Genomic DNA, 22,517 nt, shown 5'->3' with positions numbered 1-22,517 from the left:
AAATATGTTTTATAATTTATTCATAAAATTGTATTTCTCATAGTATACACCTTTATTAAATAAATACAGCGGTATTCTGAAGTATAAGACTATACACACGATATTAATTTTTACACAAACGGCAAACATGATTTATTTATCAACTTATTTTATTAATATACTATTATTATTAGCATTATTAAAGGCCTACATGACATAAAAAGCTGTTTTATAATTTGTCATTTATTCATAAAATTTAATTTCTCCTACTATACATACACCTTTATTATATAAACTGGGATTCTGAAGACTATACTGACGAGTTTTCACACAGAATCTCAATAATTTAGTCGTTTCAATTCAACTTTTCACTTAAATTTCTAATAATAATCAAAAATATGATTTAAAATGAAAAGACAATGTAACTGTAAATAAGACAATTTTTACTAAACTTTTGGATCCCGTTGTATTGCCTCAAAATGTAGTGAACAGCATAAGTACAGCACTTTTTTTCCCACTAAAAAGGCATTATTCCAGGAAACATGGCATATAATCATCAGCACTGATGAGTGTGATGATGACGGTGATGACAGAGCTCCCATAATGCACTGCGCCGTATCAAACAGAGCACATCAACAGCAGTAAATCTGTCTCAGTTCCAGGAACGAGCGCTGGATGTGGTGTAAATAGCTCTTCAAAGGCACAAACACACGTTAACCTCATCAGTCACAGCTGTGTGACACTAGTGAATCTCCAAGACAAATGTCTACGCTATATAGTACACAGCAAAATAAAAAGAATAGCAAGTTACATAAAAAAAAAAAAAAATATATATATATATATATTAGGACATATTTTTCTGCATTGTGACAGCATTTTCATGACAAATGTGCATGGTTAAACTTTATTTACACGTTACATGTACATACTATAGCTGTTAAAGTAAATTATGCGTGTTTATAAGCAACTAACCATTCATCAAACACTAACCGTATAGTAAGTACACTTGATGTTTATTAAATAAAAATTAACCCTTGGCTCCTAAATTTTCATTACGATAATGAGAAAAGATATTTCATGAAAACATGTATTGCATTACAGTCATGAAAATCCTGTCATCATTTACTCGTCCTCAAGTTGTTCAAACGCTCTGAGTTTCTTTCTTCTGCTGAACACAAAAGAAGATATTTTGAAGGAGTGATTAAACAGTTGATTGAACCAAACATTGACTTCCATAGTAGAGGAAAGAATAATATGGAAGTCAATGTGGCCCATTATTCAACATATCTTCTTTTGTGTTCAGTAGAAGAAAAAAATCACAATGTAAAACAATGTTAACCCCTTAACTGTCACCCCCCCCCCCCCCCTTTTGAAAATTGACATTTAAATGCACTATACAAACTTAAATGGTTGTAATTCAAGAATGCTTTGGAATATAGACCTAAGTTTGGTCTTGTTTTAAAGAAAACAATCAGCGGATTATTACTGAAGTGAAAGCACTTAAAAAAATTAAAGCATGAAAAAGTTATGGAAGTTATAATTTACAGTAAATCAAATATACTTATATACACAATTAAAAAAAGAGAAATAGTATTATATACGGTGACTGACAGAGCTCAACGCCGGCAAATGAAGAAAAAATCTTCATCAGTTTCACAACACGTTGTCAGGGTTCTGTCACTTCTGTCTATTTGTGTGTTTTGTGACAGAGCCCTGACACTGCTGGTTTGTCTTGTGTTGTGTAGCACACTCTGGGGTTTAACACTAGCTGTGTGCTTTCATGTTGTCATGTTTCGTGTGAACACGTTGCTTATGAGTGTTTCATTAGCTGCGTGTTCAAGTCATGTCTGTTGTGGGCACATGGCTTTTCATGTGTTTCTTTCCATGTGCCATGTGCTCTCCTGTCCACTGTAACTTGTGTCCTGATTATTGATTGATTAGCCCCACCTGTCCTCCATCGTTACCTGCTTTGTTTGCTCTCCCTATTTATTCTCCTTGTGTTTGCAGTCCTGTTCTGGTTCGTCATCGAATATACCCCTTGTGTCCTGCCTAGATCCTGCAGTGCAGTGCAGTCCAAGTCCAGTCCAGTCCAGTCCAGTCCAGTCGAAGACCAAGTCCAGTCCAATCCAATCCAAGTCCAAGTCCAAGTCCAAGTCCAGTCCAGTCCAGTCCAGTCCAGCCCAATCCAATCCAAGTCCAGTCCAAGACCAAGTCCAAGTCCAGTCCAAGTCCAAGTCCAAGTCCAAGTCCAAATCCAAGTCCAGTCCAAGTCCAGTCCAATCCAAGTCCAAGTCCAAGTCCAAGTCCAGTCCAGTACAGTCCAATCCAAGTCCAGTCCAAGACCAAGTCCAAGTCCAAGTCCAAGTCCAAGTCCAGTCCAAGTCCAGTCCAAGTCCAGTCCAAGACCAAGTCCAAGTCCAGTCCAAGTCCAACTCAAGTCCAAGTCCAGTCCATGTCCAGTCCAGTCCAGTCCAAGTCCAGTCCAAGTCCAAGACCAAGACCAAGACCAAGTCCAACTCCAGTCCAAGTCCAAGTCCAAGTCCAGTCCATGTCCAGTCCAGTCAAGTCCAAGTCTTGTCCAGTCCAGTCCAGTCCAAGTCCAGTCCAGTCCAGTCCAGTCCATGTCCATGTCCAGTCCAAGTTCAAGTCCAAGTCCAGTTCAATCCAAGTCCAGTCCAGTCCAGTCCAGTCCATGTCCAAGTCCAGTCTTGTATTTTTTTTTGTACTTTTTTTATTATTATTAATAAAATTGATTTATTTTCAAACAAAATTGCCCTTGTTTTCTGCACTTGAGTCCTCGCTACTTCCACCTACCCAAAACCCTGACACACATGTGTGCTCCAAATACTCACAACACAACCAAACACAGAAACACACTGGAAAAGTTCACAACACAGAAACACACTGCAAATACACACAACACAACCAAACACAGAAACACACTGCAAAAGTTCACAACACAGAAACACACTGCAAAAGTTCACAACACAGAAACACACTGCAAAAGTTCACAACACAGAAACACACTGCAAAAGTTCACAACACAGAAACACACTGCAGAAGTTCACAACACAGAAACACACTGCAAATACACACAACACAACCAAACACAGAAACACACCGCAAATACACACAACACAACCAAACACAGAAACACACTGCAAATACTCACAACACAACCAAACACAGAAACACACTGCTATTAGCACAGAACACAACGGGAATGTTTCCAGGGGACCCAATAATTGCTGGACCCGGCTGGAGAGCTCGTGACTCCCTTCCAAGGGAACACTAGTAGTGTGCACTTTGCAGTGAGCAGAGCCCTGTAGTGTGCACTTTGCAGTGAGCAGAGCCCTGTAGTGTGCACTTTGCAGTGAGCAGAGCACCTGTACTGGGCACTTTGCAGTGAGCAGAGCACCTGTAGTGTGCACTTTGCAGTGAGCAGAGCACCTGTACTGGGCACTTTGCAGTGAGCAGAGCACCTGTAGTGGGTACTTTGCAGTAAGCAGAGCCCTGTAGTGTGCATTTTGCAGTGAGCAGAGCACCTGTAGTGGGCACTTTGCAGTGAGCAGAGCCCTGTAGTGTGCACTTTGCAGTGAGCAGAGCACCTGTACTGGACACTTTGCAGTGAGCAGAGCCCTGTAGTGTGCACTTTGCAGTGAGCAGAGCCCTGTACTGGGCACTTTGCAGTGAGCAGAGCCCTGTACTGGGCACTTTGCAGTGAGCAGAGCCCTGTACTGGGCACTTTGCAGTGAGCAGAGCACCTGTACTGGACACTTTGCAGTGAGCAGAGCACCTGTAGTGGACACTTTGCAGTGAGCAGAGCCCTGTACTGGGCACTTTGCAGTGAGCAGAGCCCTGTACTGGGCACTTTGCAGTGAGCAGAGCACCTGTACTGGACACTTTGCAGTGAGCAGAGCACCTGTAGTGTGCACTTTGCAGTGAGCAGAGCCCTGTAGTGTGCACTTTGCAGTGAGCAGAGCCCTGTAGTGTGCACCTTGCAGTGAGCAGAGCCCTGTACTGGGCACTTTGCAGTGAGCAGAGCCCTGTACTGGGCACTTTGCAGTGAGCAGAGCCCTGTACTGGGCACTTTGCAGTGAGCAGAGCACCTGTACTGGACACTTTGAAGTGAGCAGAGCCCTGTACTGGACACTTTGCAGTGAGCAGAGCACCTGTACTGGACACTTTGAAGTGAGCAGAGCACCTGTACTGGACACTTTGCAGTGAGCAGGGTACCTGTACTGGGCACTTTGCAGTGAGCAGAGCACCTGTACTGGACACTTTGCAGTGAGCAGGGTACCTGTACTGGGCACTTTGCAGTGAGCAGGGCACCTGTAGTGTGCACTTTGCAGTGAGCAGAGCACCTGTACTGGGTACTTTGCAGTGAGCAGGGCACCTGTAGTGTGCACTTTGCAGTGAGCAGGGCACCTGTAGTGTGCACTTTGCAGTGAGCAGGACACTTGTGTGCATTATGTAGCCGTCTGGATCGCACTTGATGAAGGGAGCGATGAAAGACAACATTATTCCCTCATTATGTTCACCCCGGATGTTCAACGCAGCACGGCCTCCATCAGCCGAAAAGCTGTTATTACCAGAAATATACTACCATTGCTGTTAACATAGCCTAACTGTTGCAAATAAATAGACATTTTATACAAAAAACTTTTTTTAAAATATGCGTTATATATCTGCGTGAGTGTCTCAACTTTTAAACTATCTGTCTCATCTTTGGACACTGCATTACCTAATATTTGCTATGAAACTTATTTAAACAACATGACAAAATTTGTACAATGTAACTGATAGATTAATATCTTTCCCTCATGTTTTTTTTCTCTATCTTTTTTATTTATTTATTTTAGTTTTCAGCTCATTGTTATTGTCTAATTTTGTATATTGTATACAAAGTTGAATGTCCTAAACATGCCATCTATGTATGTTTTGCAAAAAAATAAATACATAAAGTAGTCTGAGCAACAGGGGCGGAGCGGGGGGCTAATTGGGCTTAAGCCCCAAATGTTTTGTCAAAAGCCCCGAATCTTTTAGGTTTTTCAAAATAACTTCAACTTTGTTTCATTTCCTCTCAGTCTTTCTGACAGGAGCGGCAAAAAATGAAACAAAAGCTCTATTACTGTGCGTGGCGACGGTAATGCATCGCGCATCACTCAGCTTGTTTGCCAACTGCCAATAAAAACTAACGAAGAAGAATATAAATCTTCTTCTTCGTCGTTGTCATCAGGGGCTGGCCGCTGGCGGGCTGTTGTATGTTTACCGGCGTCGTAGCGAGCTTACTGGCTAACCGGCTGAAGATATTATGGACATTATACTTTTTTTTATACAGAACACTAACAGTAAACCTCACCAGCCGGAGAGAGATTCAGAAGCAGCGTCTGAACTCGTAAAACCGAAACACACAGCTTGTATCAAATGATAAGTTATCTCAAGGCATGTTTTACTGCTAATCTCGGCACATTAGTGGGATAAGAAGAGAGACTAATTGAGAAATATAGTGATAAAGAAGATTAGAAAGACATGAGAAAGTATATTTCCTCATGATGACAACAATTCCAAGTACAGATGCATCAATATCATCAAGTTATCCCCCCCCCCCCCCCCCAATACTTTAATTTAAAAAGTAAATCTTTAATCTACATTCATTACGTAAAAAGTAAAATATGTAGGCTCTACTGGGTGATTTTTTTTTACTGAGTAACCATCATCATTTTCCCAGATATTGTATAGATTTTTAGGCATTCTATTATCTCAAACAGCCTGAAAAATAGTGCATTTCCCTGACGTAAATGGGAGAAAAATCTCCCCGGGGGAGTATGCCCCTGGACCAGCCTAGGTTTGGGCTAAGCCCAATAAGCGTCCCAGCCGGGGTCGTCACTTATTATCATGTGCCGCGCGTTGAGCTCTCTCGGCCACCGTAATTATAAAACAATTATTTCTTCCTTAGTTGTACAGTAGTGTTTAAATTTGATTAGTGGCACTATCTCTGCAATTAGCTCTACCTAAACTACTGTCTATGTACCGATTAGCTCTAATTTATTCACAGACAATCATTGGCACATTTCCCAAGGTAGGCATAATATCAAAAAGCAGTTTAGGCATTAAACACACAGCGGTGAAACATGCAGCATCTGTTGTTTTATTCTGTCAGGGTGTGTCAGTTATGGGAAATCTTCATGAGGATGTGCGCAACACTGCTATTATTATTAACATTTTCATTGTCTCTCGGAGAAATATAAGTGTTGCATTAAAAAAACACATTGCAAATGAGCAACACGACGGGCTTCATGTTTCTTGACAGAAAAAGACAACATTGTGGGTCTGACAGAGACATAGATGATTAATTGCATCCAAAATAAAAGTTATATGAAATATATGTGTTTGTACTGTTTATAATTATTTTGAATATATAGATACACACACACATACGCGTATATATTTAAGAAAAATGAGCAATTAATATATAAAATATTTATATATAATATAAATTAAGTATAAACATATATACAGTATATACATGCAAATATTTCTTAAATATATACATGCATATGTGTGTATTTATATATACAAAATAATTATACACAATACAAACACATATATTTTATATAACTTTTATTTTGGATGCGATTAATCGTTGCTACTTCACTACTACATAACTACTTTCCATTGATTCATTGATTCATGTATAACTACTTCTGCTTTCAGCTGCGTTCACACCAGCAACAAAGCGACGCGATCCCTTTCATTTCAATGGAGAGCTGGTGATTTCCAGCAACACGAGCGACAGTGATGTAGAAACACGATAAAATTGAGATATGTTTAACTTTATGCTAATGAACCAATCGCTGTGGATGGGGCAGACGTGTCTTTCATCAGCAGATCTGAGGCAGAAGTCATGAACACAACAGTCACCTGTGATTAACAGCTCTCCGCTGATTTGTGAATAGGCTTAAGAGAGAGGAGACATAAACGCCACTTGTGAAGCAGAGCGTGGCTTCCAAATATAGGCTTATGCTTATCCATTCAGAGCTATGACACACACACACACACACACACACACACACACACACACACACACACACACACACACACACACACACAGGAGTCTATAGCTCGCTTTATGCCATCAGTGTTCAGATACAAACAGTATTTCACAAGCCTCACAGCTGTACAGCGGAAAACTAACCCTAAACCAAACCATGAGTGTTAGCAAAACTAAGCAAACGTGAGATAAAAACACATTTTCTGAAGCAAGCCCGTCCTATCAGCTGCTTCCACGAGTCGGTCACACTTTACAATAAGGTTCATTAGTTAATGTACTAAATAACATGAACTAACTATGAGCAATACATTTGTTACAGTATTTGTTAATCTTTGTTAATGTTAGTTAATAAATATAAAGCTGTTCATTGTTTCTTCGTGTTAGTTCCCAGTGCATTAACTAATGTTAACAAATACAACCTTCTAATAACATATTAGTAAATGTTGAAATTAATATGAACAAAGATTAATAAATGCAGTAGAAGTATTGTTCATTCTTAGTTCCTGTTGAGTAGGGTAGTTGACTAATGTTAACTAATGAACCTCATTGTAGAGTGTTACGTCGAGTGTCTGATCTGTGTTATCTGGTGTTTCAGACTCGACAGGAGCGAGTGCACTTCTGTATCAGCTGAGCTGCCCAACATATTTACACACATATCACATGTCAAAATGTATTAGTTTACAAATAATGAATCATGGTGCAAGACACCACATGAAAAAAGTCTTTATTACTCAATGATCTGCTCCTGTAATCATGAATAGTGTTCATTTCAGCTGGAATCTGAACTTAATTGTATAGTATAGGTTTGATTTTTGAGTTTTGATGAGCCTGGGTTGCATATTGCAGTTTGTCAAGTTGTTTCTTCAACTCTACTGTTTACTCCTGGTATTGAGATGTGTTTTGGTCGATCGGATCACAAGTGGACGACACTAACGCCGTTGTAAATTCCCCTCCGTTTGGCCTAAAACACTGTGTTCATGATCATCCAGTGTGAAATGTTGACTACAAAATCGGTATCACCTCATTGCGGAAAAATAAAATGTAGCATTCAGTAGCAAATCTATGTTATTAATAAAACTCATGGGGCGGTTTCTGTGCTCCTGAATGTTTCTGTGAGTGCTAAATCTCCCCAATAAATCATTAAATTCATTAAAACAAATCATAAAAATCATATGTCAATGGGAATCGGATATGTAATTAAACGGGGGTCAGATGTCCAGGGGCCAGTTGCATAAACTTAGCCATTATGTTAAGACAGTGTCTTAATTTAAGATCTAGGATGACCCACAAGCAGTTAATCAAGAGATGGTTAACGTAGTCTCACTTTTCGGTATCAAATTAGGCCAATGTACATTTTTATGTAACTGACTTAAAAAAGTTATGAACAGTTTTAAAGAAAAAATTCAATGACTTACTTAACTAAGCGGTATATGCAACCGGCCCCAGATATTAGATAGGCTATGAATCTGATTTAAAGCCACAGTTACTGCATATGTCGGTTGTGAGACTACAGCTCTGACCTATACATTTATTAGTTGACTTTTAGCGTGCTTTGCAAAACATGCCAAAATCACTGATAATTAACCTAAGAATATGAATTTTTTGAAATTTTGAAAAATTCAATTACTATATTAGCCACGTCTTGCTAGAAATAAGTGACAGAACTGCATATAGTTCGGACTTCTGCTTACTCTTGTCTGTTGTCTAGATGCATATAGCCAAATTGCACAACTTTACATTAACTTGATTACAACGGCACCAAAGTCATCACATAAATATAATGCAAGATAACCAATATTATGCACATATAATCAATGGACTGAAAAGTCAAAAGTCACTCTGCATTTTAATTATTTTATGTGCCAACTCATATATCCAGGCCTCAGATCTCAAAGAATAAATCGTAAAATATCCTGCCTTTCATTGTCTAAGATGTTTACCAATACCCATGTGATCCAGTTGGGAAATAGCATTTAATAAATTGCCAAAATGATGATAAGAGTGATAAAAACACCAACATTCATGTGTTTCCAGACCGTTCCAAAACATGTACTGTGACCTGACCCAGCATTTTGTAACCCACACCCAATCATGTGTGTTTCTGAGTTCTGCACTGCATTTAAGCACATTAAACCAGACACAAGTTCACCATTGCCTAAAAATATCAATCCTCAAACCCTTCAACAGATGCATCCATGTCAGCTGTGTATGCGTTCAGTCCATTGTGCTGTTAAAGCAACTGCTCGAGGCAGAACTGTAACCAGGGCGGGGACTGAGCACACAATGAGAAATAATGGATACCAGATAGAGCTTTATTTGTGAATATGAAAACAAAGAATATTCTGTTGGGTTCAATGAGCAGCAGAACTCAATCACATCCTGACTCATTCCCAACCTTTCCATATACATGCACACGGTGAGCTTACATGTGCTGGCCATGTGCGCAAAGTTTTACTGATAATGTAGAATATACCAATTAAATATCTCATTAAACCTCCGTTCTTCCTTCAAGCTCAGACATACAACTCTGAGACTAGTGAAAATGCTTTTGCATTCTTTTCTTATCGGATACAACTCTTTGTTTACTATAGCATCCACATAACACGTTCAGTGAAAAATTAACATGAACTACTGAATGTCTTAATATTGAGTTTGATGATCTTCATCTTGTGCTTCAAAGGAGCAAGAACATAAGATCACATGACCAACGTCAAAAAAACAATGTCTTATGTGATTAGTGACCTACAATCTGAAATATTTCTTTATTCAATTTCTGTCTGGAATTATCTTTGTTTTAACATATTGTTAATGTGTCCTCAGACTTTTGAACCCGAGCATAACTGCAGGCAGATCAAGTTCACTTCGAAATCACATAAAATGCATCTTACACTGATCTATAGGGTAAATCTATAGGCTTGAAATGTAGCGTGTCTATATGGTATGCTTGAGACACACTCTGTGAACACTGAATCTGGGAGATGAAGAGTGAGTAGAACAAATCTAGGATTGATCCGGGAGAAAAGAGCTTCTCCCATGGATGAGGGATTCTCATCAGTTTATCATCAGCATTAGCTCTTCTGCTCTCTTTAATGGCCCTGTTATTGCAGATATCATGCTTGTTATGATAGATATAATCATCTTCTTTGTTGAACGCATAGTCAAATAAGTAAAAAAGCATTAATTGCTTTGGGAAAATGAATAACTTGAACATCACCAGTCATCTTACTCCTACGCAGCGCACACTGTCATCCCAATATAGTTCATGATCTCGTATGCATGAGTGATATGTGCACAAGAAAGCAAGATATTAAACATCTCTATCCAAATTAAAGCAGACTAAAATGCTTCTGATTTCTGTTGCAAGACATGTCAACCAATGGCCAGCCAATCCATCTCTTACCTATCAGTGGTTTAGGTGTTGTATTCCCCATTATTCCCAATGATTGCTCTCCCTCGATGACAAGTGGATCGCGAATGCTTCTGCTCCTGATCCGTCCATTTATGATCAGATATCAGGAATATTTTCTCAATCACAGCTGTGTGAAATCTCAACGCGTGTGAGAGTCAAGGCGTCTTCATACTATCATGCGCACAGAAGCGGCTTTCCAAGCCATCGGCGTCTATTGGCGCATTGGCCAGCCGAACCCTCCCCGCGCCTCATCATACACACTACACGCGACGCGAACATCTACAACGCTCCCGCTATAACCGACAACACTGGATGCAAGAGCGCGTCGCGGCGTCTATTCGTAAAACTCGGGGCGTTCACACCGGACGCGTTCTTACATTCAAAAAAAGCTCGCGACGCGACGGAACTGTGGACGCCAGGATCTCAAGAAGCATTGTTAAAAGCTAAACTATTTTTAACTTGCCACGCGTCTTAAAACGCAACGCTATTGGCGCGAGACGCTGATAAAACAGTGAGACGTGCACGCGTCTTGTACGACCCCCTACTGTAAACGCGAGGAGATTCACACGCGACGCGTTGGTGTTTAAAACAGCTGTGAATGCGGGTCTTTTTCAAGTTGTACTATTTATAACTTGATTCGCCTTCTTAACACGCAACGCTCATGACGCGAGACTCGACGCAAGGGCCAAAGACGTTTGTGCATATATCATCAATTAAACCACATTGCAACAAACTAGAATTTTCAGCTTTTTAAAACGTTTTCCCTTTTCAAATTCGCTATTTATTATGATAGCGTACTTAGTCAATACAAGAAAATAGCATACTGTTGTAGCCTTTACCAGTTTGTTATATTTCATATTTATTACATCGCACTCCAAGGAACGTCAAAAAATAACATGATATCATCATTATGCATGTCCAAAAATCACGGTAGGCTATTGTCTTGAACTTTTTGTTGGTAAAATGTTTTAAAAATTGCATTTAAGTTATAGGCCTATTTGACTAAAACGCTTGAATTTAAATATTTTATATTCTACCAATGATAAAACTGCTAAGTTTTGTGGAGTAGGGTCACTGCTAGAGAGCCTTTGAGTTAATGATCACTATGGTAGAGGTTTTCATTTTTATATAACTTTGATCGTGCATAGTCTACATTTGATGGCATATTTAGATGTTTATGGGATGTGGTCATTGAGCTTGTATAACGCAGACCTGGCAACCCTGTTTGTAAGTGACTAAATAAACACCTGTAGATAAGGGTCAATCTTATTTCATTCAAATAAATACATATACTAGGCTACTGTATATACAAAAGCTGTATATTTTTAAAAGGTTCAAAATAAAAGATGACTTGCTTTGTATAAATCACCTGGCTCTTAAGAGTTAAAGGGTTAGTTCACCCAAAAATGAAAATTAAGTCATTAATTACTCACCCCCATGCTGTACCAACCCCGTAAGACCTTCGTTCATCTTCGGAACACAAATGAAGATATTTTTGATTAAATCTGAGAGGTGGATCACTGCTACATAGGCTGCCAGAGGGAATGAAACTTGACGGCCCAGAAAGTCATTAAAGAACATGTTTAAATAATCCATGTGCCTACAGTGGCTCAACTATAAGTTTATCAAGCGACGAGACTACTTTTTTCCCGAAAAAAAAAACATAATAACGACTTTATTCGACTATTCCTTTTCATTCCTTGTGGGCCTGAGACGAGAGTTCAAGAGATTTCCACGACGCATGCGCGAGAACTGAGAAGAGGACGTTCTTCTTCTAATACTTCTTGTTCAGTTCTCGCGCATGCGTCGTGGAAATCTCTTGAACTCTCGTCTCAGGCCCACAAGGAAGAAAAGGAATAGTCGAATAAAGTCGTTATTATGTTTTTTTTTTCGGGAAAAAAGTATTCTCGTCGCTTGATAAACTTATAGTTGAGCCACTGTAGGCACATGGAATATTTAAACATTTTCTTTAATGACTTTCTGGGCCGTCAAGTTTCATTCCCTCTGGCAGCCTATGTAGCAGTGATCCACCTCTCAGATTTAATCAAAAATATCTTCATTTGTGTTCCGAAGATGAACGAAGGTCTTACGGGGTTGGTACAGCATGGGGGTGAGTAATTAATGACTTAATTTTCATTTTTGGGTGAACTAACCCTTTAAACTTGTTTTTGTATGAATGTCATGCATTTTTATAATTTCCCCTTACTCGGGAAATGGATATTTAAATGTAATGTAAACTTTGCATTTTTTCATTCCTGCTATATAGCAATCAAGCCAGTGGATTTCAAAGCACTTTACATACAAAAAAGAGAATAAAAGATGAAGAACAGATTGGAAGCTAAATATTTCATGGCTACAGAATAATGGGGTATTTTTGAGAATGACACAAGCCCTTATGAGGAAATCCCCTCCTCATAACCCTGAGCGCTGGGATCATGCAAAAGCTGCTTCCGGTCTTGTGAGCTGAATCTGTCTCTGAGGAGGCTTGTCCAAACAGACCGAGCCCATGACCGCCGGACACAGGCCAAGCGCTGTTAAATCTGCCCCAGACCTTCTCAGGAGAGCTTACACTCACATTAGATGTTATTTATTTTTATTTCAAACAACAAAAAAGATTCATATAAAACAAAATATAAAAATACAATGTTCATCTATGTTGATGAATCTTCTATGTTGCAACATACCGAAAGAAAAAGTATATATATATAAAGTATTATAACAATAGTTACAATATGTTTACCAATGCCTAGAAAGTTTGGTAACACTTTATTTTGATGGTCCCTTTTGAACATTCTGTTGACTATAAGTAACTTTGCAACTACATGCTCACTAATTCTCATTAGAGTATTAGTCTGCTTAATTTGCAACTACATGCTAAATAACTCTCATTAGAGTATTAGACTGTCTGCTTAATATCTGCTAACTCTTTAGTGTGATGCTCTTCAACAGATATTCTACTGATTATAATAAGTAACTCTGTAACTACATGTCAACTTATTCTAACCCAACCCTATCAGTCTACTAATACTCTAGTAACCCTCTAATGAGAGTTAGTAGACATGTAGGTGCAACATTACTTAAAATCAACAGAATGTGTTAGGTGCACCATGAAAATAAAGTGAAACCGAAAGTTTTAGCTAATCCATTTAGGACAAAAAGTACAGTTGTGGATGTCAAAGAAATTCAGCAGGATTATTAAGGCATTTAATGCCAGCAATTTCTAAGAAAAATCATGGTTGTGGATGTTACAATCAACCTTGCATTAGCTGTTTCCATTTAAAGTTGCACATTTAACTTATGCGCAATATTGAATTATCGCAGAAAACATTTGTGAATAAAGCAGTTTCCATCACGTGTTCAAGAGAACAAAATCATCACTTCCCGGGAAACTGGAGCTAAATATCAGTAATAAAACTGTAAGTTTCTGTAATCGGGCTCTTTTTCCCTCCATCATAAATGAGTGTGTCTCAGAGCGTCTGTCACATTCACCGCCTTCTTCATCGTCTGTGTCTTCACTACACTTCCCAGCATCCCCTGTCATCATCACCTGCGCCTCATCACCCTCATCATCATCATCATCATCACCGTCACCTGTTGTCCTTGTCATTATCTGTGTATTTCAGTTCCCCTCTCACGCTTGTCTTTGCTGGTTATTGTTTGTGCACTAGCACACTGTTCTGTTTATCTGGAAATCTACTTATTGGAATAAATCCTTGTAGGCCCTCGCCGTGGGTGCCCAAGAGCCCACGGTCACCCGAAGGGTCCTCACCGCCACGGCCGCCCGAAGGGTCCGCTCTGCCCTGTTCTGTTTATCTGGAAATTTACTTATTGGAATAAATCCTTGCTATTTTGTATCTCCGCATACCGTCATCTTCATTCATCCACCATCGGACATTACAGCGTCACACAATAAACACTGTCATGTTCTCTTGCGTTGGGATGCTGGTGTTCGGGAACACACTCGTGTGAGACGCTTCTGGAGGGAATTAAACCCAATCATTCAACAGACTTTCAACAGGCGTTTTAAAAACACCAAACCAGCATTTGAGATGCTGCAATGCCATTGGTCCACTGGTTAGACCAGGCAAATTCACATTTGTTTTATATTGCGCATCGAGGGATCTATTTGGTATATGTTTCCATTGTTGTTTATGTGCAAAAATAATGTATCGGCCTCAATTGAGCGAATATGTTTTTTATGTGCATTTTTAGAATTTATGCACATCTTGGCGTTTCCATCCAGCTTTTGTTTTTTTCAAAATCCCAAAATAAGGAAAAAATAGCTAATGTACTTCAATATTAAAACTATTACATTGTAATATAAATGTTGCAGGTTTTTGGTGAAAAGTGGTTTAATATGTCTAAGAGTATATAATAAATGGCGACCCTCTTGCTACAGTATATGTAAACTAAAGCAGAGCCAATGCACAATGAAATTCTCATGAAACATCTGTCATGGTTCTAGAAGGAAAGGCAAAAATAACTGGTTTACACAGGAAGAATTTTTGAGGCGGAGACTATTGAGCTGTAAACAAAACATCACATGAATAAAAGCATAAAAGCTCTTTGTTTGGGATGGAATGATGTCTTGCAATGGAATTCATACATTCAGCTCCTTTTGCAAAGAATACTGTTACAAATATTATATTAAATTCAACTCGACTCAACTAGATCAGCAAGATTAGATAGATAGATAAATAGATCATGTAAATAAAGTCACAATGGTAAAATTGGCCTGTAAAAATATGCTTCATTTACTTCATTAAGCAAAATATAATTTTTTTCTTTTGATTTTGGGGATGACATGACTTTTTAAGATTCACCTTGGGTCAAGTTCATGCCTTCATTTATTAATTAATTTCACCAAGTTCAAAGTCGGCATGCAAAGAAAACATGATGATCGCATCAGTGTTGACAGCAGCTCAGTCTACAAACCTTTTCCTGAACATTACTGTCAGTGTCCCCTCCTCTGGGAACAGCTAACACAAATCTGTCAGTCTGATTTCACGTGTCGTTGGCAGCCGTCGGCATGGTCAGGGATGGCAATCAGGACAATGTGACTCGACAAAAAGAATATGCATGAATCAACATCTCTACGAGACAATGCAGGAAAGGGATGTCATTTGCAGGAGACTACATTTGTACCAGCACTACACTTAAAAAAATTATATGATCAATAAGTCATGGCAACATATGTTTTTACATTAATTCATCAAAATCATTTGAAGGGGACATATCATGCTAAATCCACTTTTTTAGCCCGTAAATGCATTTTGATGTATATTTGGAGTGTTTATAAGTACAGAAAAGTTGAAGTTAGTCTCTTCAGGTACTTCGTTGATATCTTTATATTCTGTTTTGGTCATATTTTTCAACCTGTTCCGATTTTTCTGTTACCTATGACGTTTTTTGAACTACGTCACAGTATTTGCAGCGGAACTGCCAAATAAGGACGTTGACTCCCGGCCCAACACTTCGAGCAATCCGCCATTTTTATTTCTCGCTGCGATTTTGTAGTCCAAGCTCAAGGATGCTGAAGTTACGAGAGGGTAGGTACAAATGTTCGGTTGGTGGATGTAGTGACCCACACGCTTCATTACACCATCTCCCAGCATCAGAACCTCTTCGAAGTGCCTGGTTGAGTTTTATTTATCGAGGAAATGTACCCACATCTCTGGGTAAAGTCATAAGTTGTAAATAACGTTAATAAAAATAAAGTACTTTACTTTCTCAAAACACACGGTGGTCATGGTTTAGCAGTACCTTTGTCTTTCTTTTTTATTTTTGTTTTTAAGTACACGTCTGCACAGTATTAATGTTGTTGAGTTTCATCATGACAATGATTTAGCTGCTGTATTTTCTAATGCTTTTCTAAACGTACCATATTATCAATACATATTTTTAGTGGTAAGATTAGGCCGTAGTCATTTGTCTTGTTAGTGTGCTTGTTTTAACAAGAGAAATAATCGACTTTCACTTTATTTAGAGGGCTAAAACAAAACGTGCAGTATTGTAGTACTGGGCATGGATGGAGAAGTTACTGTAAATACAGTAACATACCATTGCGATACATCCATCTGAAGACATTATTCTGCAGGTTCGTCGTCTTCATTTTCAACTCGCTCAGGGTCCGGCTCTGGCTCGAACATGTAAGGCTTGATTGACAAGTCTTCAGTAGTTGACAAATGTTTCTGTGCCGCTAGATAATCGTATATCTCTAATCAAACTACAAAAATGGCCGAACGGGGTAGAGTTGAACCGAGTGTCACCTCTGGGAGCTAGAGAGGGGGTGGGGTATGAAGTGTCTCATTTGCATTTAAAGAGACCGCACCAAAACGAGTTGCTCTCAGACGCACATCAGAAAAGGGGCCTGTGGAGCTATAATAATGAGGAATTCAGACCCAATCATTGCAGTTCCACTTTATATAGAACACAAATTTATGATTTATATGTAAAAAGGAACGATTTAAAAGCATGATATGTACCCTTTAAGCAATTTCAACTTTTTTTTATAAGTTATGAGATAAAAAAAATGTGTAAATCTGTTAAATGTCATTTAAGTTGAAATGACTTAAATTAAGGCAGCAACTGAACTTGAGAGTTGAAATAAGTGGACATTTTTTACAGTGCAGGTACCATTTAAAAGGGTCATGACTTGGATTTTTAAAAATTATATTATGTTCCTTGAGGTTCCATTATAACACTAAAGTTTTCTGCACAAAAAAAACAACAACTGACAAATATACAATATATGCGGAAAAAAGATTATTTTCGATATAGTCCTAAATAGAGGTGATACGAAAAAGTTTCCAGCGACAAGCAATTTGTCTGTCCATACCAGACGCGACACGACTACGAGATGCGTCAAAATCAATCACAAACCACACCCAATCAGAACAGAAAGGAGGAGGAGTCTCTTGTGGCAAGTGCACAGCACCAGAGCAAGGAAATAAGTATTGCACATAATCAAATTCACAAATATCACACCATTTAAGCATTATTAAAAATAAATACCGAGTTACTAAAACAATCTTTGTCCTGGAATGCACTTGTTTGTTCACAGTTTGAACGCTCTTGTTTCCATTTGTTTAATTACAATTATCCACTTAGTTCAGCAACAAAGCTGGGAGCACTAAATAATATTCAAAGTCACATTACACACTTTTAACATTAAAAAAGCACATAAACATTACCTGAGATTATCATTGTCATACTTTGTGTTGTTGTTCCAGCCGCAACGTCGCAGAAAAATAGAAATGTTTCTAAAATAGAATCATCATGTCGTGGCTAGTTTGGACAAATACTCTGATTAACGTGGAAAAGATTTATATTGCGTGTCGGGGCGCATATGGTTAGGACATGTTGTAAGGCGAGGCTCCTTTAAGGCTTTTCAGTAAAGACACACACGGTTATGATTGGCTAACGTCACTGCACAGTAAACAGTATCAACACACACTCGCTATTGCATGCGAGTAACGGTCCTGATCCACTTGTCCGATACGACTGTCGCTTGGTTTCGCGAATCCTCCCCCACATTAGTACGTTGCTGGGCGTTCCTCCGTTTACCGCTATGGGCATGCTTTTGACCGAGCGGGAAATGTTGCGTATCAGAAGAAGAGGACCTGCCAGACACTTCCCCCCCCATCTCCATATGCTCTACTTCTATTGGATAGACGCCTCGCGTTCAATGGACTTCATTTGCATAAAAATGGGCATCGGCCAGCTTTTTGAAGCGCGACAATTTTCAGAATGAAGCGCCGCCTTCCCGGGATGCTTTGCGTGACGTCAACCATAGGAATAAAGCGGAGTGCGGCGCGACAGAAGTGTCACACGGACAAGTGGATCATTTTTGCGAACTCTCCATTGCACTGTGTCTCGATTACAAAATAAAACACTCCAATCAACATTGAGAACGCAGTAGCAAATCAGCTCTATGAAATATTAATAATCAATAATAACTGGTTATAATTGATTATGAATATTTGGATCAGTTAATATAATTAACTTAATGTAGTAAAATTAATTTTTACTTCAACTCACCTGTTTGTCCTGTGGACACTCAGCGATAATTGTTTATTAATTCTAAGAAATATTCCCGGAGAAGGGAAATGTCTTTCTTACTGTACAGTACTATTAAGAGTATGTAGTCACAATCTAAATCGTTAGGCAAACTCTAAAACCAAATACATATTGTGCACAAGTTTTATTAACAAAAACACGAAAACATAACTAACATACAAACAATTACACATTCATTCATGCATTCATAGGTAGATGGTTAAAGTGACAGAATGAAACCGGAGGCAGGAAATGGAACTATGGAAAAGATCCATTTAACTATGAAAAGAACCATCAATATTATCGTTTTCAAAGCACCTTCTTAAAAGCATACTTAAAATTCTTGAAGCTGTTGAAAATTGACGTTTTTTGGTTCTGTGAGTGTCAAATGTTGAAGTTGCAATTGCTTTCTTCTCCGTTGGATGAAGAAGGTATGATGAACTGTCGTGGTTAGTTCGACTCTGTTGGGAGAGTAAAGGCCTAGCAGGCTGTGGTCAGAGCCTGCTGGGGCCCATAGAGACAGCAACCCAAAGAAGCAACAGTGAAGGCCAGAGGAAGAGAGGACTAAGAGAGCCAATGGTAGGAGTTGCGATGGACTTCTTCTGCGTTGAATGGAGACGTTGTGCCAAACTGCTGACGTTGTCCTGGATTCTGTTGTGGTTGAGAGATTCCTCTCTCTCCTGAATGAGCACATGGCTGGTTGTGAGTCAAGGCCTGGGGCCCTGGGGCCCTGTGGCCTGCTGAGGCCATGCACAACACCGCGAACGTACCGAGAAGTCGAGAGCCAATGTTGGGTGTAGATGCAATATAAAGCCTGAGGAAGGTCACACCTCTCAGGGTTGGCTCGGCCAATAAGAAAGGTGGAAGTTCCAGGCGGGAGAATTTGGTTTATGGCTCTTTGTTTCAAGGGTGCTCATTAGGGATGTGACGGTGAGGATATTTTCCCACCAGTTAATCGACGTGTGACAACACCGGTAATACCGGTATCACCGGCGGGGGCTTTTAAATCATTAATTTAAAGGCAAACATAAAATAGGCGCGTTTGCACAGGCATGTATATTTGTGCGGTCGTTCGGAGGAGCACTGTTTTTTTATTGTGCCCTGAAACCCTTGAAAACCCTTTTTTTAAACGCTTATAAAAAGCTTATGGTGCGGCAGTGTGCACTTCACTTTAACTTTTAAATTTGCATCAATTCATCCTTCGCAAGGAGTTTGTTTGACATGCGATCTGACCAATCAAAATCCACAATTTCTGTCCGACAAAGCAGTCAGGTGTCACGGATTCAATCATCAATGACACCACTCCATCGATCGCAACTCAGCGCACCTGGTCTCGCTCATCATCCCCGGAATTCTAATCGCTTCCACCTGCTCATCATCATTACTCACCTTGTTGCACACCATTCATAAGCTTCAGTCTCCTCTCACTCAGCGTCTGGTCTCGTCTATCCGTTACCTGTGACTCACTGGTTCCTTGTGTTCGTTGCCTGGTTCCAGTTATTGCCTGACTTCAAGTGGTTTTCACTCAATGCTAACGTCCTATTTATATCTCCTCTGCAGCGGCCGTGAATTGGGTTTCCTGATATTCACGATCACCTTCCTGTGTTTCACCTGCACTGATCTACGACTGTTCAAGTGTCCTTCAGCAAGATCCAGCTGATCCAGTCGAGCTCTTCCTGTATCACTCCTGTTCACGGAATCCTCTGGGACTTGGGAATTCCCCGGGACATCACGAGCCTTCAAGTATTCTGAAGTTGCTTATGCTTGTGTAAATAAACATTGTCACTCTATCTTTGTGTCTTCGTCCATCAGTACAAGCGTGACATCAGGAGAGTTAGTAGATTAACGTCGGTGGATTTGAACTTGGCTTTAACTGAGGCAATCTGTCACGATACATTAAAGAGCCACAAAACGATAGGCATATTTATTGTTTAATTTTCTTTGACTGACCAAATTTGAAAGTTAAGATTTTGTTCCATATTAAATATTACCTGCTCGGTCCTGTCTGTCAGCGCGTTGTCAGTGTCCTCTATTTTTCCCTGCTTGAGAACATGGGTTGAATCCGAAATCACCCCCTAAACACTCATTCACTAAGTAAGGCCTATTCCCTACGTTAGTCCACTAATACTGTTCACTTGAAGGAGTGAATGACAATGAGTGAGCGAATATTGAGCGTAGGCTACATAAGCTGTACTTTCTTTAATGCAGTGCAATGTGGTATTGTATAAGTGCACTCAATAACGTCCACTATGCTTTCTCACAAATCTCTATGTTCATTTAAAGGGTTAGTTCACCCAAAAATGAAAATTCTGTCAGTATTTACTCACCCTCATGTTGTTCCAACCCCGTAAAACCTTCGTTCATCTTCGGAACACGAATTAAGATATTTTTGATGAAATCTGAGACCTGGATCACTCCTCCATACTCCTCCATAGGCTTCTTGAGGGATTGAAATTGCAGGCCCCGAAAAGTTATTAAAGACATCGTTAAAATAGTCCAAGTGACTACAGTGGCTCAATCTTAAATTTATCAAACAACGAGAATACTATTTGTGCGCAAAAAAACGACTTTATTTCAACTATTCATGTCCTTCTCCGTGGGCCTTGAGTCAGTTCACTAGTGTAATAGCGTAAGCTTCTGTTGTTGTAAGTCACACGTGTGACGTAGCTCTACGCTATTACACTAAGTTAACTGACTAGAGGCCAACAGAGAAGGAAATGTATAGTTGAAATAAAGTCGTGATTTTTGTTTGTTTTTGCGCACAAAAAGTATTCTCGTCGCTTGGTAAACTTAAGATTGAGCCACTGTAGTCACTTGGACTATTTTGACGATGTCTTTAATAACTTTTCGAGGCCGGCAAGTTTCAATCCTTTAGAAGCCTATGGAGGAGTGATCCAGCTCTCAGATTTCATCAAAAATATCTTAATTCGTGTTCCGAAGATGAACGAAGGTCTTACGGGGTTGGAACAACATGAGGGTGAGTAACAGTATTTTCATTTTTGGGTGAACTATGCCTTTAAGACTTTATTTAAATCATTTAAGACTCTTATGAGGACACTCAACAAAACAGACATTTTGGCATAATTTGTGGTTTGTTCAAGACCGAAAGAGAACTCGATACTGACACGCGTCTTTTCTGTGGGTTCTGTATATGTGTGTGTGTGTGTGTGTGTGCAGGACTTAACGGATACTGCGTAATTGCGTTTAATATTTTTAACGCTTTAAACTTTTTTTTTTTTTTTTGCGGTGGGCAAATGATGAAACCGGTGTTGCGACTGAACACCGTGTAACACCGGTAACACCGACTACCGTAGCAAGCCTAGTGCTTATTTGCACGTGCATGCTAGAGGGGTGGTAGCCGATAAAGAAGCTATGAAAGATTCTGGTAATACAAATATGTTGTTGTTATCGACATATCATGGACACAGTCATTTCGATCTTCTAAGTACCAAGTTTTAGAGACCAAATATTGTATAGGTGAGGTTACATTGACCGTTGGCTATCAAAATAGTCCACAGTATCAAAAATAAAAATTAATAGAAAAACACTACACAAAACAGTAAATCATTCACACAATTGTTCTGGAGAGCAGGTTCATTTATAGGTCCGTTGGTCTATGATTAATGCAGCAAAGTTTGTTTTAGTGTCTGTAGGTTCTAATGGCAGGGGCCCTGACCACATTCTTAACAGAAATAAAACCAACTTATCTGATCGTAGTCACGGTTACTACGACCTTCTTACCCTCACTGGGGGATGGGACCACAGATCCCAGAGTGAGTTTTAAAGATTGTTTGGTACATAATTGTGTCTGATTTGTCCCAGTCATTACAACGCAAACCATGAAATAGGTTCCAAGGTACAAGCCTTAAAAAATGTATAATACAGAATTTTTTATCGCTTCCGTGTAGCCATGTGAACCAGAACAACGTTTTTTCTGTACAGAGGTAAAGGGAAGGAGGCCTTCACAGGGGAGAGACTAGTTGACACTTCAGGACTGCGTTGTCGTCGTGTCCAGGC

The 22,517-nt window shown here is 39.4% G+C and overlaps 1 protein-coding gene and 1 long non-coding RNA gene across 3 annotated transcripts in view; one reads left to right on the top strand and one right to left on the bottom strand.

Annotated features, from left to right (window-relative positions):
• The window catches only part of neurl1b (neuralized E3 ubiquitin protein ligase 1B), a 77,709-nt gene that overhangs the window by 19,454 nt on the left and 35,738 nt on the right, over positions 1–22,517 (bottom strand). The window contains exon 1 of one of the 2 annotated variants that reach the window (XM_077217217.1): positions 10,434–11,065. The exons of the other annotated variant lie outside the window; for it this stretch is intronic. Within the exon in view, the coding sequence (XP_077073332.1) occupies positions 10,434–10,464 (31 nt within the window). The 5' untranslated portion in view covers positions 10,465–11,065. Of the gene's footprint in view, positions 1–10,433; positions 11,066–22,517 lie in introns of those variants that run through there. 2 annotated transcript variants of the gene reach the window in all.
• On the top strand, positions 1,991–2,591 carry LOC143724239 (uncharacterized). Its single transcript, XR_013197291.1, has 3 exons — positions 1,991–2,040; positions 2,209–2,237; positions 2,572–2,591. It is a non-coding gene; the product is annotated as an uncharacterized LOC143724239 (long non-coding RNA).

Source organism: Siphateles boraxobius, unplaced genomic scaffold (assembly GCF_051911475.1).
Source record: "Siphateles boraxobius isolate OS27281-9 unplaced genomic scaffold, OSU_SipBor_1 70, whole genome shotgun sequence".
Classification (NCBI taxonomy): domain Eukaryota; kingdom Metazoa; phylum Chordata; class Actinopteri; order Cypriniformes; family Leuciscidae; genus Siphateles; species Siphateles boraxobius.
The sequence above is the reverse complement of the archived record's forward strand: the minus strand, read 5'-3'. Positions and strand labels throughout refer to the sequence as shown.